An 18,303-nucleotide genomic window follows, 5' to 3' on the forward strand; every position below is an offset into this window, starting at 1 on the left:
AGGATTAAGCAGATGACTTATGAAAGTTGAATACATACATTGTCTCGTGGGATTCGACTTCCGTTGACAAAATCGTTGGTTGAAGTCTTCCTGTCTGGCAAGTCGGGCAAGGTATTATCTTTTCTCGTGAAATCGATCCCAACGTCACGACCTCCAGGGTATGCCCCCCGATCGTTGGGTCTGTTCTGCTGTTGGTTATACCCGTTGCCTTGCTGCGTATTGTATTGTTGCCGGTTGTACTGCTGGGGCTGGTTGTAATATGGTGGTGGTCCGTTCGGTGCCCATTGAGACTGCTGTTGTGGTGGGGGTAAGGTATACTAAAGACATATCAGACACCATCTCCCCATGGGTTTCTTGGCCTTGCTGCTCGTAGCTAGCGCGTGCAAGGTGGCTCGGCATAACACGACTACTGCGACCAAGAGGTCAGTGATTATCAGGAACACGGAGACTGAGAGTAATTATAAGTGGCCAGCTTTATGCCCGTTGGCCTGGCCGCACTCATTAGCACTGTACTGGCCGACGCGAGCCGCCAGGTCTCTAACGCTTCTAGTCGCTTTCAAAGACATTAATAGTATCGAGCTCTTCCATCATTATTCATCTTAATAATAGCAATGTCGAATATTTAGTAAGAGGGGATGAGAGGGGACGTGAGACGAGGACTAGTGGTGGACGGTTGAAGACGAGAGGGTTTGCTTTAGGATGTAGGGGACATAGAGCGTTCTTAATCGTTGAATAGTGATATGAATGCGTGCTTAGTAAGTTAATATAGATAAGAGTGCTCCGCCCTTATATAAATCTAACCGCATCTCTGCTATTTCAAGAAGAACTATTACGTTTCTAAATTCACTAAATACTTAATCATTGATACTCTATTAAAGCATTGCGCTGTGGCACCGTACCACACTGACACTATTGATCTCACGTCGCTCCTTAACTTGTCGCCGATGACTATGCCTCAGTACCCGTCTCTGTTCTGTCCCTAGTATCTATTATTTCAGGCTCCCTTCGGCCAAAGGCTACGGTCAGCTATCTCTCTCATTCCTTCTCTTTTCCCAGCTCATCACGTTTCCCTACCTCATTCATGTCATTGGTTGATTCTCCTTGGCATCTTCATTTCATCTCACGCCTCTTTCCCGAATTCAACTAACTTGGAAGCCCTGAGAATTGCAAGTGATGACAAACCATTCCCAGAATGGCTGACTTCATCACTGGTCAGTCTCGGCATCGATTGTTCGATCAGTTCAGAACACAGTTTCAATAGTAAGCACCATTAGATTTGTAAAAAATAGTGCTTGCTCTTTGGTGTTAGTAAACTCGCCCGCGTGCTATGTTGAATGTCGCCGTTGTGCTAACCTCAATCCACTGCCGTAAGCCGTTAAACAGCCCGCATTCGCCCGCCCGAAGTGTACCAGGAACTTCTAGTAGCAGAGCGAACTGACATTCACTTTAGATAGCTATGAAAAGACGGCTGCTGCGCCATTGACCCCATTCCGTCCAGACCCTGACACCCTGACACCCTGACACCCTGACACCTTGACATCTTGACACCTTGACACCTTGGGAGCTTTGAAAAACTTTCAGAGCAAAACTTTGATTGGGTTGAAGCTTGGTCGGGGTTTTCTCTCCTGCCTTCAACATCTGCTCGGGTTAGGAACGCACTTACACAGAGGCGTTCATCATCATGCGGCTCTCCGTCACCACGATTAGCAGGGTTTTATCGCTGTTGAGCACTTTAATTATCTAATTACTCATTCAGAAGAACATGTATCCGGTAATCCTGCTCCCCATTTTTGTGAAGATGATTCGATCACGCGAACAGACGAACAAACCGAAACACCCCGATCACAGACCTCTCCTCGAGATAAAGAAACACCCCGATCACAGTTCTCTCCTCGAGACGAAAGATGAGCCTCAAAAGTGCTCGGGAGCTAAAAAGACTCTCCGTGACACATACGAACAGCTATCTCGACCATTGCCCTTAAGAGATACACAGAGTCTCTCCGAGTCATACGAAGAGCCATCTCAACCATTTCCCTCAGACGCCGAGCCATGTGATCAGCCATCTCAACCGTTGGACCTAGGGTGGCTCCGTCGATGGATTAAGGCTATTGCCATTCGCGTAATCAAGGAAAAAGAATATCAAGGACCAGGTCTCGACCATGTCTTGTCGCCCAGTCTGATTCTCGTCGTCGCTAAACATCTCACCATGGTCGAGCGAGCAGCCTTGTCTTTGACGAGCAAGAAGATGTTACTGGCTATCGGAGAAGAGAACTTTTGGTTAGTCTCGAAGTCTGGAGGGCAGCTTGACTTGTTGGCATTGCTGGAGAGGGACGCCAGCAACTCCAGGGACGTCCTGTGCAGGCTCTGTCAAAAATTCCATGACCCCATCCTATCAGTCACGGCTAGCGACTACGACTCACAGGGACGTTCGGCTTCTTCAGCTCGCCCCTGTGTTAAAGAAATTTTTTCCAGTCGGCATCAGAGAATGGCATCTCCGTATCTTCCACGCGAGCTCCACTTCAACATGATCAAGGCCTTTATGCGTTCGCAACGTTCTCAGACAGGTTCTTACAGATCGAGTCTCCTAGAATCGACCGCTATCTATCGTCATAAAAAGACTGAAGCCAACATTCAACAAGCTACCACATGCCGTGTTTTAAGCCAGGGCGACTTGCTTATCAAGACCGTTACCACACTCTTCGCATGCCGGGACGCAAACCAGGCAAAGAACAACGTTCGTTTTATTGTCGAATTACTGAAACGGAACAAACTAACAACATGCTGCGAACATGTCGACTGGATGAAAACATACCCGTTCGTCTTCAACTATGTTGGGCTCCCTACCGATGAAGACAAGCTTCGTAAATATCACAAATCGAGGTTGAATGACCCGATGAAGAAGATACGCGACATCTGGAACCCAGCTGTCGTGCCGCGATATTCACCGAGAAATTTTGTATGGATCATGGCCTGCGAAATTTGTTACACGAACTACACGTATGAATGGAAGGACACGGAGGAAGGGAGTCGAATTGTCATGCTCATCTCGTATAAGAATCTTGGAAAGGGCGAGGATGTGAATGATGTCAAGTGGTCATCACATTTCAAACACAACACCCCTGATCCGAATACCAAGCCTCGCGACACTCACTACGTAGGGTTTCCTCGGTGGCCTCATGGGTATACTTGGCATGACAAGGTCGATGATTCAAGTTGGGAGAGAGATTAAGTACGTGAGAGATTACACGAAAGAATAGATACAAGGCTGATCACTACAAACCCTTACTTCGGTGAGGGTGTTTTCACTGGGATTGTGCTCCATTGGATTATGAATGTGGAGACATTGGCCTTGGAGCATGCCTGGGAGACCATCAAGATATACTGGCTACTCCTAGATACTTCTAGATAATGAATCGAAGTAACCCGTAGCTATCTCTTGGCCTGACCATGTTGACAATTCAAAGCGCGGCGTTAATTGTGCGCTTATCTACCTTAGGTGTCGTAAAACGATGCCGTTGATTGCGGGCAGCAATTGACGCCATACGTACTATGACACTAGGTCAATACAACGACGATGCAGGAAACTGAATACAGCCTTGCTACATAGGGTCCAGTCTTTAGCACCACTAATGCTCGTGAAACTCCTCGTCATTTTCCTCTTTCACCGCAGAAGGGAGAATCATGAGCTCAATATCAGAACATAGGAGTGAGTTCACTGTGATAGTAGTCCCCTAAAACGCTGGTCCGGGTCGCGAGAAGAACGAAGGATGTTGGGTCATGTCGAGGCATCCAAAATCTCGTGTCAGAATTCGGCCCCTCCAAGATGCGGGAGGCCGGGCGGAGGGTACAATCATGCGTCAGCTGGTGTGAGTGGGCCATATTGCAATTCGTGCCGATGGAGATTGGAGGACGCCAAGGCATGCTTTCTTTTCTCCGTGTCATTTCTCATGTTGGCTGGTCCAAGATCTACCGACATATCAGGCAGACTGTCCATGATGACCGTCCCTTCCAGCTTCCAATACCCTCACAGGTCGCATCAGCTAACTATGCAGAGATTAGCGGATCTTTTGTTGGATGGCTGAGCTAAAGCCTGGCTTGTCACTGCGGGCAGTTCTGCATGGCGACCCAAAGATGACCGCCTCATCGACTCGAGTTGTGGAGTGGGCGTAGTTCTGCGATGGCAGGGGGTTCTAGGCAGGCTGGGCTCTTCATAAGACAATTACTGATTGTTTTGTGTCTTCACACTATTGGGCAATTCGTGTTTCCGTCCAACAGCACCATGCGACACGACGAAGCATTTAGAAGTTCATGGAATCGACGTTGGTACTGCGTTGGTGAAAGTGGAAAAGCGTTGAGATATCGGGAGTACATTCCTTTCTGGGAATCGTGTGTTGAGCAATTCAACATGCCAGCGTCATAATGAAAGGGTTGAAGGAAAAGGTCCTCCAAATATAAAAAGTACAGCTTCCGCGCTCGGCTCGGTACTGTCTCTCTGGAACATCTACTCATCATCACAAGTTTTCCAATAGTTCGAAGACAAATATCAAAAATCTCACCAACAAGGCCCGTAGGCTTTGAATTCGTCAGCGACTCATATTCTCGATCTCAATCCACCTGAGAATCGCTACAACAATGGACCAACAAGCCCCAGTCGAGGTTGAACCTGCTGGTGTAGATCATTGTCGGCTCTTTTACGAACCTGTCGTCCTTGAGCAGGCCCTGCAAGTGGCCTGTCGTGATGGCCAGGAAGTCTTCAACGGCAACCCAAAAGTAGACAATGACTCCCTGGCGACGCAGGCGCAGGTCTTTCGATACTTTGTGGAGAAGCTAGCACAGGTGTGCGATAATGAGCGCGGCGGCAAGACGGTTACTTCGTTCGCCGTCCTCAACAGCCCCGAAGGCCCAGAGTTTGTCTTTGGTTCTAATGATAGGGACGCGAACGAGCTGTCCGAGACTCAGCAGTTCGCCGAGAGCCTACTTACCCTTGTGGGCCAAAACCCCACGGGACTCAAGCCAAAAGCCCTTGCCAAGCAGGTGCTCTGGAAGATCCTGTTGTTCAACCTTCCGCGTGTGGGCATCTATCTGGACAAACTGGGTGGGTACCTACATGCCTGCATCGGCGATTGCGACAGACGAGAGGCACCGGATGGTGAGAAGATCTTCTTCTATATTCTACCCACCGGACCACACTAGTCCTGACTTGATTCTAGTTCTCAAATCTGAACTCTTAAGACTGAAGGAGAAAGTGGAGTTCCCGCGGGATTTTGCATCCGGGAGTGTTCAGGACAAGTGTAAGTCATTCAAAGCACTCTAAATAACAACGCCAGTGGGGAACACAAGATAGCTGACCTGCGTAAAGTCTTGAGTGACTGCGAAAAACTGATCAAGGTGGTTGTGTCCATCAAAAACACTCAGATCGAGCAGGCCATCATGAGAAACGCCAAAGACGGTGAAATCTCGAGGTCGCAGTCCTGGTGCGAGTTGCGCCATTATCTCGGACGCCTCTTATCCTTCCGTCAGGCAGCAGATGCCATAATCGGTGCCCATGATCGGTTGCCCATCCTGTTCCAAGATTTCAAAATCACCCCCATTCCGTCAAGCGAGGCCGCCAGAAAGCCAATTGCAAAATCGAAGTCTTTCACAGCGGCATCCATCATCAGGAACATGATACCGGACGACGAAGAGGAGCAGAAATTCTATCTTGAGCAAGCCACTGAAATGCAAAAATTCGGCCTCGACGCCATCATCCAGAAGCAGATCAGCAGGCGCACCTTCAGGCCGCGTGTCCACGCCGAAGTGCTTGTTCACAGCTATCTGCTTGGCCAGGATCTGCAGCATCCCAGAGAGTACTGGAACAGCTGGAAGTACATTGGCAGCAGCAAGCCTACCTGCAGACTCTGCTCCTACTACTTTGGCGCGCACCCTGACCGAGTGCAAGTGAGAAAGTCTCACTTCAACCTCTACACCAACTGGCGTCTCCCGGGGGTCTTTGAGGGCCCAGACTCCGTTGAGCCTGATACGAAGACCTTGCATTTGCTACAACAGATTACGGAGAGGGTACATGATGATGTGAAGAGAACGCTGGAGGAGAAGCGGCCCGTGGGAAAGAATCACGATTCAAACACGTACTCTACGCTGCCGCCGGGCTTCCCCAGGTACGCGCACAGCGATACCGCGAGCATAAGCGAGGTCGTCGCTCAGCTGAATGAAATGAACCTCGACCGTCATATCAATGGGCAGAGTCATCTCTTGACTGACGGTGGCGATGATGGATTCAGTATGATCGGAGACGCGGAAGTAGAGGCGGCCGCGGAAGGAAACGAAGGCGTACCGGTGACCTCTGTACGTCCTCTTATTCAGGTATAAAGGAACCCCAGTAGACCTTGGTCATCACAGAATGATTTTTTTCTTACATCGTCCTTGACCTATTGCAATGGAAGTTCAAAAGAATGAGTTACTAGCTTCACTAGTATTATGCCTGGAGTCAAGAATACATTTGCTCAAGTACCACAAGCCATAGTCCACAGATAATGTGCCTTGGCAGACCCTATTGAGAGCCCACCCATCACCAATCGTGCGTTTACCAGTTCTTAGAGACGGGGGGGAAGTAGCAGCGTGTTAGCCATGGCAGCCGGTGCGGGCACGGGTCTCGAAACGGGGGCTACTGCCACCGCCGCCAATGCCGCCCGTGGGGAGGTTGGGGGGAATGATGCCGGATTGACCACTAGAGGTTTGGGTAAGGGGTATTATAACCCCCCTAATGAGCAAAGGCACCAGCCAAGAAGACAGTATGAGCGATAACGAGGACTATGCCCTTCATTCTGAAAGATTGCACGAACAGCTTCACGTCGTTGATGTGTTGAAAATGGCAATAGATGAAAGGAATGATAGTGAGAATGAATATTGAGCCTGAAGTGAAGAATAGAATGGAAGACTTGCTTCAAAATTGAGAAGAATGAATAAATGTTTCAAGAGGTGATGCGATGATGAGAGAAGACTTTACCTGCTGGCCGGAGCAAGCCTTCGACTTGTAATATACCACTTGAGGCGATCTGTCTGGTTACAGTCCCGCGACTCACACCATGGCCTGGAAATTTATCAGACTTAGTGGATGGCTGTGGTAGCGTCAATGAAGAGGTAAACTTGTTGAGCTAACAAAGATAATGCGACAAGGTTGTCGACTGAAAATAGCGCCATGTGGAAGTTTGCCTCAGGCAGTTTAGAGAACTTAGCTGTCTAGAGCGAGGGGAATGGGTGTCTGATGGACGTTGCTCATCTCTAGTGAGTCAACACTCATGATGGAGCAAGACGCGGCACCGGGATATTGAAAGCGGCTTGTGTGATGATGCTGGTAGCGGAAGGCTATTATGCGGCTTGAAAAATTGGACTTCCTGGGCCGCTTGGCAGGTCAACCGCAACTTGGAGACACCCTAGCTGGGAACATGAACGCTTTGGTCGATGCAGCGGAAAGAGGTAACGGCACTGCACTTTCGATCACTATTTCCAATATTTCACTCAAATTCACAAGATTCTGTTTCTCGAGCGCAGGCATCGATATCTGGAGACATGCTTTCTGACTTGAGGGCCGAGACGGCCTTTTTGAAATGGTCGGAAGGCATGGAATGGCGTGTGAAAGTGCACCTGATAGCGCAGCTGCTGCGAGCATTGAGCATCACAACCCTGGCGCATAGATCGAAGACTCTGAAAAGAATAGCTTTCAAGTACATGCGGGCTGTAATGGATTTAGTGTCAGAAGATTGCCGGAGACCCCACTAGCACATCGGTACAGTAGATTGCCAGAGTATGAAATATGCATAGTGTCTAGAGAACAATCCAATCGAGCCCCTGACTTTCATCTCGCCCCTAACAGTAGCAAATTTGGCCAAAACATCACAGAAGCCGAGTCATTCAATTTGTTAACTTATTTTCAAAAACTTCTTATCAAGCGGAAATCAAGAGCCTTGAATTAATTACATGTACATATTACTGACGCATATTGAATGTCGACAGCCAGAAGCCCTCTATCGAACGGGCAATGCAGTTCCAAAGGTCCCATTCGTGCCATTGGTGGCGTGTTCACCCACGAGCAGACATCCCTCAAAGTACTTTTGCAAATCATCAAAGTCCTCGAGCTCACCAATCCACGCAACATACTGGTCAGGCCGCACAGCAATAACACAGCCCCTCTGCTTGTCGACGCCGTAATTCTTGTAGGCGTCTCCAAAGCCCTCGTGGTAGCTCTCATCGTCGACGTACACCTTGTTGTAGTCCCAGCCGGTGTGTGCATCAAAGGGGTGCAAGATGTCGGGGAGGTCTCTCAGTAGCTCCGTGTCGGTGCGCTTCGCAGAGTGGATGGTCAGGACCTCGATGACGCTGTCGATGGGAGAACCTGGAGGCGTGATCTTGCGGAGGAAGTTCCCGGGGGCGTCGAGAGCCGCGCAGAACTTTTCGACACGGGCCTTTTGCGGCGTATCGAGAATATTACCCGCGAAGAGCACGACGCGGAAACGGCCATCCGCCTTGAGTCTTTCCTGGAAGTGCCAGGGGCGGGCGCAGGCTTGGTTCAGGACCTTGAAGCTGTTGAAACGCATACCGACGGGCAGACCAGTCGCCAGTGCCTGCTTCTTCTTGAAGTCCTCTTCGGAGATTGCCGTCACAGACTTGAGCACCTTGTGACCATCGCCCTGCTTCAAGGCATCACCGGCCTTGACGACGAGGTTGCTGGCCCCGTAGTCGACCGACAGACCGGACGCGAACAAGTTGCCCTTGAGGAAGGCGTCCTTAAAGACCTCCATACTGACACCCTCCTCGTCTAGGACGTCCTTGGCCGGGCGACCGGAGAAGAGACGGCTGAAGCGGTGGTCGAACTCAATGAGGTCTTGCGCGACGCGGCGGCGCTCGCTCTGGTAGGTGCCCAGGATTTCCCGCTTCGCGATACCCTTGGCGGCCAGAGCGACTTTCCAGCCGAGGTTGTAGGTGTCTTGCATGGAGACGTTCATACCCTGGCCGGCCTTGGGGGAGTGGGTGTGGACGGCGTCTCCGGCGAGGAAGACGCGGCCGTGGGCGTCGTACCTGGTACCAACTCTTTGGCCGATCTTTTGCAAGCTGTAAGCAGGGGTCCTTGAAGATTCTGCATTGCGTCAGGTGTTGTACTTACCTGGTATGCGGTCCACCAGTCGCAGTACTCGTACTCAATCTTGTACGGGCTGAGGATCTTTTGGGCGGCGCCAAAGATAAGCTCGGGTGTGATCTTGGAGCGGTCTGCTCTTCCGGACGCATCGGGAGCGACCTCCTTCAGCTGGATGTAGAGGCGGACAAGCTTGTTCTCTCTGGGGATGACCATCAAACTACCGTTCTCAGCGGAGTGGATGGCACATCGCATCCGAATATCGGCTGTTCCGAGTCTTTCATTAGCATTGCCCACAAGCAAGGATTCGAATAGAGGACGGGAAACTCACGAAAGTCTGTGATGGGGATAATGTCCATGACACCCCAGATGAAATCAGTAGCCTCTCCATCGAGCTCAAATCCGAGGGCTCTCCGAGTCCAACTGCGAGCACCATCACAGCCAATGACATATTTGGCGTGAATTATCTCACTCGCTCCAGCTCTGTCCTGGGCCTTCTTGATCAAGTCCGCCTCGTCATCGTCCCGGATGAGGTTGCTCCGGAACAGACCGTCAGGGATCCTACTAGCGTTGGCGGCCTGAGGGGGGGCAGACTCCTCCTCGTTAAGTTGACGAAGCTTTACTGTTACTGGGTAGGCGTCGTCGTCATCCACCTTGGACAAGTCAATCTCGAGTGACTCGGGAAGGACCCCGCGTTCGACCTTGATCGTGTCCTTGGAGTGCTTCTTGATGTTCTCTAAGAAGAACCGCTCGATGCGGCCTTGCTGAAGGACGATCTGCTGGAAGCGAGAGAGGCCGACGATAGTGTCTGGGATTCTGTCGCTACGGCGAATAACTCCGTCATTTCCGGGGTTCTATTACTGGTGTGAGCTATTTCCTTGACTGATTGCTATGAGCTTGAAAGTTAAAACGGTCACATACCCACATGCAAATCTGAAAGAATTCGGTCAGCGCGAGACATTCGGTAACAGAATGGCAATCATAAATCAAACCTCAATCATGTGATTGGCTTCCTTCCAGGCCCGGTCCGCGAAGCCGAGCGAGTCAAAAATCTCCAGACTGCGACATTGGAGTCCATCGGCCTGGCCACAAAAGATCTTTGTGTTTCTCTTGTCAACGATGCGAGCATTGACGCCACAATGCGCCATCCAGGCGGCTGCCATCAACCTGCACGGCACCATCTCATCAGTCCGCTGGCAACACGCGTTTGCGGAAAAGAAAGCGTCAAGTTGACGGCTTGAACTTACCCCGCAGGACCCGCCCCGATGATGAGCCTGTAAGGCACGGCATTAGTGAGATACTATTCATGTTTGGAAATGTACTTAGATGATGAGGCTTACACATCTACATTGGATTCGGGAGTAGCCATCTTAATTAGGCTGACCCGGCGCGGCGTCTAGAGACTCGAGGATTGGAGTTTGGCGTTTAGTAAGGGACGAAAAATGAGGGAAATGAGAAAGGAGAGAGACGAGAGAGCTGCGCGTGAACGAGACCAAGCGGGATGGTTCGCATGTGCTCAAGTCGCGGGGTCCGTCAGCGTCTTGATCAGTCTTCGAAGAGCGACCCTTTGATGATCAGTCTTGGCTGGACCTCTCCGCACCCGTTGAATGGGCTCTCACTCTATAGCTAGACCGATACAATGGTTGGTCGAGCTTTGGGTCTGATGCGACAAAGGAGCAGATGCCGTACCACCAACTCCAAAACTGGGGTAGGACCTTCAACAGCGCGGCGGGGGAGGACCTGGTGGAGCTTGGGCTCGTCACTCCAACGCCCGGGAGCGTCCCGCCGACAAGGGCTCGGTGTCCTTGGGCCATGGGATGAGGACGATCTGTTCCCCTTTCTGGCTCGAGTCAGGGCCGAAATGGAAAAGCATGATGCTTGTCCGTGCGCCATTCACACGAAGAATGGGACCCTCTTCCAACGATTGGAATGGCGCACCGTTGGACGTGGGGTGGATTGATGATCCGTCGAGAGTACGACGACAAGGGCCGGCAGGATGATACATGGTCTGAATCCAACAGAGCAATGAGAAGCCTTGTCTCTTTGCAAATATTCAAGGTAGGGTAAGTGTGCAGCAAGCAGGCACAGCAAACAAGGCCCTCCAACAACTAGTTGGACTGTTGGACAGCACAGAAAGGGCGCCAGCTTAGCTGAAAAAGCCGAGGGGCCACGGCTTGTGCCGGGCTCCCCGGATTCTTGATATCTGACAGTGGTCAACGCCACCGGCTAGCCGGTACGTTGACACCTTGATTAGCAGTTTTTCTTTTTCCCAGCAGCATGTTTAAGCGATGTGCTTCAGGTGATAACCTTCCCAGTTTCCAGCCTAGATACTACTGGAGAGTTACGCGCTTTTCGCTGCCTCGCATACTTCGGAGACAGTTTCGCAACCCGTAGGGTCCACGGAATGGCTGAGTCTATCGCTGGGTCACAAAATCAAATCGTAATCGTAACTTGTGGACGGTGGGACACCCTGAGCTCTCGGCAACCCGGCTATTCCACCGGCATTTACGTTGAACGGGTGGTTGACGTGGTATTCGTGTGTAACAGCGACCAGTTGATGGGAAGGTGACTTGATAGTCGATAAAGGTGAGTTGGGAGCAATTGAACGCTTATTCGCGAGTTTAGACGATGTTGCTTCCCCAGTAAATGGAGTATCAAACCCTAGAACCCTTGAGCAGTCGTTTCCACTACGGAGAAACACCCTGGGCAGGGTTATCTGCAGGTTCTCGCATTAGCTACCTCTTGATTCGTGCTCTACAACACCGGTATCCACAGAATTACCACCTTTTTCCGGCTTGATTATCACTGACCTCCGTTGTTGGAACTCGAATTGACTCGTCACATTGGATTATCACGTTGGAGACACTCTGGCGAAAACACGTCAAATAATAATCCAGCATTACAAGACAGGGTGAAAAGCTCCCGACATTACGAGTCGGTGATCAGCGCTCCTGCGACCGGGGCCCTGAAAGCAGATGGAATGATATGCTGCACCTCAAGCGTTCGAGCGACTAGGTTCCCGTCAAGGTTCCGCTGCGGCCAAGAACTCAAGATTGACATTGCAACAGTTCCATTGGGCCGCGTAGGAATATGACAGAATGGAGTGAAATACTACTTGCGCCGCAAGCGAAGCTGGCGCAGGAGAAGCCGCATGCGCTCAAAGTGGGTAGACAGCGTCTGGTCAGTCGCGACTTGTAAGATGTCGTTTCATGCAATATAGGTACCCAAGGAGAATCTCAGGGGAGCTGCATTGGGCGGATGTTGTAGACCATGCTAGTCCAGCCACCAGGGTTCAAGACATCACTAATAGTAAGGAACGTTCTCCCGTCGCTGTCCGCCAGTCCCGATGAGGAATTTCTGCTGACAGGGCCCGATTAGTGAACTGTCTCAAACTCAACTTCGATACAGATTGGTTCAGAAATCGCGGTGGCGTTGCGCCACAAGTCAGTTACGTGACCAACGGCGAGTCCAGATCACCATAGGCTCTGGGGAGGACCAACGCTCTCGGATGGCCCTCCGGTTCCCCGAGCAAATCTTCGATCGGACGTTTTGGTCCTCATTGTTTTGTAGTCGGAATACGAGAACCCCCTGACACCTTTGAAGGTGCGAGTAAATGGACCAGTCCGTACGTTGGCACCGTTCATGCCTGTGCCACCCATCTGTCACTACTCCCAAGAGATGAACCGTCCTTCATAAGCACCCAATCCAGACTTTCCCCTGTAATGCCCTCACGATCGGCATGAACCTTGCTGGATATTGGAAACACTAAACCAGGAGTATTGGGCAAGGAATAGGCAAAAGGCCCTTGAAGAGAGAAAAGCAGTGATACAGGAGCGATTCAAGCTCCCAGGTCCACAGGAGTGCCTGTTGAGTTTCTTCTTTTCAGTCTCTGTTCAGAGTTTTTTACGGCTAGTTTTTTACACTCTGTCTCTTTTGCTCGAACTCTTTTTAAGTAACTTCGCTACCGGGTCTGGCCATACTTCTTTTCGTTTCTTTGAATGGCGGTTCACTTCGTTCAGTTTATTGTTCATCACTGAAAAAATGTCCGCCGCTGAGGCAAACGCGTTTATCCAAGAGGTCTGGGGCTTGCAGGGTGCTGCCTACCTCGTGGTCGGATTACGATATTACAGCCGAGCCTCCACGCTGGGGTGGAGGAAACTTGCTTGGGATGATGCCCTGATGTTTTTAGCAATCGTGAGTTCTCTCCCGGGTTAATTTATCAAAACTTTAATCCTCACGAATATCTTGACTAGTTGGTATATACTGCGGAATCCGTTGCGGCATACTTTGTTGTGGCATACTGGAAAGGCTTCGCCAACAACGGCATGACAGACGACCAACGCGCAACTCTAGATCCGGCTTCACCAGAATGGGTCTTGCGCGTCAATGGCTCCAAGACACACGTCATTGGTCTTTTGCTATACACAACTCTTTTGTGGCTTTTGAAGGCGTGCTGGGTAGTTTACTACTCTCGTCTGACGTGAGCGATGCCAATGAGCTTTCTTCCAGCTTCGAACCTCGTGAGCCTAACATTAGACAGTGACGGTGTTCACAAGATGAAGCGAGTCATTTTCTGGGCCATGATTATCATGCCCATAACGTACGTTGCGTGCCTTTTGGTCGCGTTCATGAAGTGCATACCTTTCCAGAATCAATGGCAGATCAACCCGTCCCCGGGAAGTAAGTGATAGTTATCATCTCAGAAAACAACAATCCTAACCAAGGAAAGACTCCTGCATGCCTGCTGTTTCCATATTGCAAACCACCTTCGTCATGGCCATGGTAACGTCCCTTTAAGTCATGTTTGAAACACAACTTTTTCATTATGCTGACACTTTAGCAGAATACAATAACGGACTTTTATCTGATGGCTATTCCACTCCCGGTCAGTCTTGGCTGTCACAGTCCTTGAATAGGATTTGTAGATGCTAGACATACCACGCTAACTTTTCAGGGTACAGATGGTGTGGAAGTCACACCTTCCCTGGCGGAAGAAGACAACTCTGATGATCATGTTCAGCGGCGGGTTCCTCGAGATGGCCTTTGGTATCCTTCGCTGCGTATCAATTCTCACAGTAAACAAATCATACCGCTGGCTTCTTTGGGACTCGCTAACGGGAGTGTCTAGGTTGGCGATACCGATCCTGCTCAATCAGGATATTGGTCCGTACGAGAGTCGTTCGTTTCCGTAGTCCTCACCAATATGCCCATGGTCTACCCCCTCTTCAAGAGCGTCATCGACAAGAGCCGCAATGCGAGTACCAACAAAAGTGGTGGAATTGGAGACAGCCAGGGCTACCGTCTGGGCAGTTACCCGGGCAAGCAGGGACCCCGAAGTCACCCGCTTTCCATCCCAAACGAGACGACCTGGGGATCGGACGAACACATAGTCTCCAACGGTGTCGAGAAGAATATCGCCGGCGGCGAGGAAGCCTCGATTGGCTCTACCGATAAGTCCCAAGGCACCTATTTGCCACAGGGTTCAAACATTGCTGAAGTCGCAGCAGAGCCTGTGAATAGTAATCGGCAGTCGACCAGGGCAAGGCGGCATCAACTTGAGGTTGACCCGAACAAGATTGTCGTTACAAAGGAATACACAATTTCGAGGGCAGCACACGGTCCACATGAACCCAGGATGGGGAGATACTGAAGAGATGAGGAGAGACGAACCAAGGCGCACTTTTGAGTGTCGAGTGGTTCCCGTTAAAGCGATGACATGTAACAAGAGCAATACCCAGGGATAAAATTTTCACGTCTGGGCGTAATGAAGGGGCATAGGCGAAATTCAAGCAGCACATAATCTGACCTGTAGCAAGCATATTTTGTCATTCTTTGATTTGTGTTTGCTCCTTGCGTATTTCTGTCCCGGAGACGATTCTTGCTGGCGTCACTACAAAAATGGTTCCATTGCCACAATGCCGCATGATAGCGATACCAAGCTTGGAGTCGGTGAAGGAACATGAAGGAACACCTCAATCTCGGCAACCCGAGATATGACACTGAAAAAGTTCCAACAGCCACGTTGACTGCATCGATCTGCGACCCGCTTTCCGTTGTTGGATGGGGCAGACAGCTTGACAAGTGACCACATGCATGGAGCCCATCCTGCTCGGCTCGTCACTTCTCTGGAAGTCCACCCCTGTTACCCCTGCATTTATGTCATTCTCTCATCCATTGCAGAATGCTGCGCATCTTCTTAACGGATGAGCTGAGTGTGTCTCAGTATCTACATGTACTGCATACTCTAATGCGCACATGATTTCCGGAGAATAAATCACCAGTTCGGTTAGTATTGATTCAGGCGAAGTACAGATGTACACCTACCCTTTCCTCAGACGTCAACTTTCAAGTTGCTTATCTCAACATCTCTCTGCTAATAGAATTTCTTGCTTAGCCATGTTCTTCTCCCAAATTCTTAACCAATTTTTTTTCGCCAAACACAGACATTCTATGCCTTTGTCGCACATCCATCTAGACACGTCTCACAAAAGCGTTCTTTTTTATTTTCACTTGATATTATTTCTATCTTTGCCTCCCTCTGCAACCAAAAGATAACTGGTTTGAGTACGTCTTGATCGCTTTATGTCATGTAAGTCCTAGTCGAGTACAATCAGCGACGCCCACGTTCTTTTCTTTGAACTTCACCATGCCTCCTCTAAATGTAGGCCCTCCTTGCTAAGGTAGTTAATCATGAGTTTATAAGAAAGAATATGCAGCTCCAAATTTCGTCACGGCCGGAGTAGTGGATGTTACTACCGGCCTCTCATGCCACCCCTCTCTGTGCCCGGGGAATGGCCGGTTGTATGACTGAGCCCTGGCAAATCTCGTCCCGGCGAATCTCCCCAGCGCGGGCGATGTCTGCATCCGTTTGGCTAAGCTTAGTCTTCAGTATGTAGCGACTGAACTGGTCAGACACCTCTCCTGCGCGACGGGAATTCTTTACAGTCAGATGAAGTTGCTCCCCTATCTTGGCATGGTACCCAGCAAGGGCGATGGCGCTTTGGAAAGCGTTGAGGATCCGGCGCCCATTTCCTACAGGTCCTCGCTCTGGGTCTCATTGAGTGGCCCATATGTTTAGTGAGAAAGCAACGAATCTATTCAAGTTCTTCGTGCACGGTTCGGGGTTGGATCCGAAAGATCTCGTTCTCCCCACTCACCTAGCCCACACACCTTGGGATACGACATGCCGATGTTTAACTGTGGTGGCTACTGTAATACATTGTGTTTCGTGCCGTTCATAAGGCTTCTATGAGTCGTTGCCGGTAAATAGAGCCTTCCAGGAGTGAGTTATACAAAATGGTGGTCCATTTTGAACAATGGGACTCCGTGAGCCTACATGTCGTGGCATCCGAGGTTGAAAGTTTGTACCTTCTTCTTCTACAAGACCGGAGACGTAGTACTATCTAAGTTGCGCCTTTCTCACAGCGGCAGGACAGTCAAAGTCGCTAGCTAAAGTAAAGCACGACAGCATGAACTGCTCTTATTCGATTGAACACAAGAAAGGTTGGTGCCCGGCTAAAGTATTGATTCTATCCGTATTGCTCATAGCACAATGTTCCATTTCGTCACGAGACAGGCATCGGACTGACCCAACTGACTTGCCACGTAGCTTCATTCAATGGTAGCACCCCATATACGGAACTGGAAACCGTTCACAATTCGATCCGACAGTCAAAAGTTCAAAATCCCGACCTCCTTCCTATTCGGAGTCAGACAGCATCGCAGTTTGGTCTTTGGTGGGCAAGCCCCCTAATTTCTCCTTGCACGTAGGATACCGGTTCAAGTGCTTCTTGATGTAAGACGACTTTGACAGCTTTGTGCGACAAGCCAGGCACCGTCGCCTCGGATCAGGCACATTATTCCTCTTTGCCCACTCTTTATGATAGCGATAACAGTGCTCGTTCCTTTCCTTAGACGATGCGAATCTCTTCGGGCATTTGTAACATGTGACTAGTCTTTTGTGTCGTTTCTCGTGTCGCCTGTTTGTAGTTTAGAGTCCATGTCGAGCCAGGAAGTAAAGCAAGGAAGGGTTGGACGCACCGGACTTTGTCACCTATTTCGTACCACTTCCGGTGCTGAAGGCAGAAAACATATCCTGGGCGTGATGCTACCACAATTTTCAGTCCAATTCAAATGTGAGGCAGGGGATTTCAATACCATGAAAGATGAAAAGTGAAGTTTCTTTCTCCTCGAGCGTACCCTCACAGAATCCAGCCGTTCCAGGAGTAGCCGGATGCTGGCCAGAAACATGTGTAAAATCCGACAACTAAGCCGTCGGAGCAGGGTTTTCGAGATAATCCCAAGTACTTTCATTAGTAATGGAAGCATTATCGCATTCTTCCATGGCAAGACCGTTAGTGCCGGTCATCGGTTGAGTGCCATGAAGATGTTCATTCTCTCTCCACAAACTCAACGGCGCCGCGCCCCCCATGTCGGTTATGTTGTCTTGGTCATCATCGAATGCTGAATTTTCGGTGGCTTGGAATAAAATGTCGGTCTCGATAGGTGGAAATGATTCAGGGCCAGTCGCACGAAGAACATGAGCAGAAAGGACGTCTGGAGGGTGATCTCCCTCGATCAATAGGTCGGCTAAAGTCACTGTAGTATCTAATGATATGGAGAATTCGTTGCCTGGTAGATGTGAAACCATATTGCTGGGGCTATACCAGCCTTCGCATTGCGCATGATCTGATGAAGTGCTCATGGTAGAAGATTTTATAGACTGTGAGTATTCAAAGTCTGAAGTATCGAGGGCGCTCTATTAGGACCATTTGAGCTTTGGATGATTGGAGTGCGATGGAAACAACATGATTCGCGTATGGAGAGATCGTAAAAGATGAAATCGACCATCGTAGCAAGGTAAATTTATAAAAAATCCAGGTTGGGGCACCGGGTTTTCGGTATGCTCAGCCTCCATCAGGTTAACGTTTATCTTGCTATTTTCAACCCTGCCCACGAGACGATTGAGGCCTATCACAGCATAGGACCTTATCAAGATTCGCATGCTCTGAGCTTCGCGCCAACAAACTTTTCGATCAGAGGCCTAATCACAAATTTCCTTCTGGTCCAGACCGAAAGTCTTGATAGTCCAACTCTAAATCCGTTGAGATGGGTGACTTCCTGTAATGGTGGGCTGGCCTCCTGCTCCTGACACGCGGAGTAAGTTTGCACTACCT

At 50.0% G+C, this 18,303-nt stretch overlaps 5 protein-coding genes across 5 annotated transcripts, besides 1 other annotated feature; 3 read left to right on the forward strand and 2 right to left on the reverse strand.

Moving 5' to 3' along the window:
• Positions 1-1,798: 1,798 nt before the first annotated feature.
• CORC01_07599 (uncharacterized protein) lies at positions 1,799-3,229 on the forward strand (the record flags this gene model as incomplete). The annotated part of the gene is made up of 1 exon (XM_022619235.1): positions 1,799-3,229. The coding sequence occupies one exon, from the start codon at positions 1,799-1,801 to the stop codon at positions 3,227-3,229; it is 1,431 nt and encodes a 476-aa protein (XP_022474314.1).
• A 1,403-nt stretch (positions 3,230-4,632) lies between these two features.
• On the forward strand, positions 4,633-6,366 carry CORC01_07600 (uncharacterized protein; the record flags this gene model as incomplete). Its single annotated transcript, XM_022619236.1, has 3 exons — positions 4,633-5,149; positions 5,211-5,291; positions 5,360-6,366. The coding sequence occupies 3 exons, from the start codon at positions 4,633-4,635 to the stop codon at positions 6,364-6,366; spliced, it is 1,605 nt and encodes a 534-aa protein (XP_022474315.1).
• A 1,655-nt stretch (positions 6,367-8,021) lies between these two features.
• On the reverse strand, positions 8,022-10,496 carry CORC01_07601 (phenol hydroxylase; the record flags this gene model as incomplete). The annotated part of the gene is made up of 7 exons (XM_022619237.1): positions 8,022-9,095; positions 9,158-9,393; positions 9,459-9,981; positions 10,049-10,060; positions 10,120-10,294; positions 10,375-10,401; positions 10,468-10,496. The coding sequence occupies 7 exons, from the start codon at positions 10,494-10,496 to the stop codon at positions 8,022-8,024; spliced, it is 2,076 nt and encodes a 691-aa protein (XP_022474316.1).
• Positions 10,497-13,168: 2,672 nt separating this feature from the next.
• CORC01_07602 (uncharacterized protein) lies at positions 13,169-14,777 on the forward strand (the record flags this gene model as incomplete). The annotated part of the gene is made up of 7 exons (XM_022619238.1): positions 13,169-13,321; positions 13,381-13,607; positions 13,668-13,807; positions 13,857-13,909; positions 13,971-14,012; positions 14,089-14,202; positions 14,256-14,777. The coding sequence occupies 7 exons, from the start codon at positions 13,169-13,171 to the stop codon at positions 14,775-14,777; spliced, it is 1,251 nt and encodes a 416-aa protein (XP_022474317.1).
• Positions 14,778-16,035: 1,258 nt separating this feature from the next.
• CORC01_07603 (uncharacterized protein) lies at positions 16,036-16,197 on the reverse strand (the record flags this gene model as incomplete). The annotated part of the gene is made up of 1 exon (XM_022619239.1): positions 16,036-16,197. One exon carries the CDS (start codon positions 16,195-16,197, stop codon positions 16,036-16,038), a length of 162 nt encoding a protein of 53 aa, XP_022474318.1.
• A 709-nt stretch (positions 16,198-16,906) lies between these two features.
• Positions 16,907-16,984: a sequence feature (Short protein (CORC01_07604, OHE97163.1) was converted to a misc_feature.).
• Positions 16,985-18,303: the final 1,319 nt, after the last annotated feature.

Source organism: Colletotrichum orchidophilum (assembly GCF_001831195.1).
Source record: "Colletotrichum orchidophilum strain IMI 309357 chromosome Unknown Scaffold_61.1, whole genome shotgun sequence".
Lineage (NCBI taxonomy): Eukaryota > Fungi > Ascomycota > Sordariomycetes > Glomerellales > Glomerellaceae > Colletotrichum > Colletotrichum orchidophilum.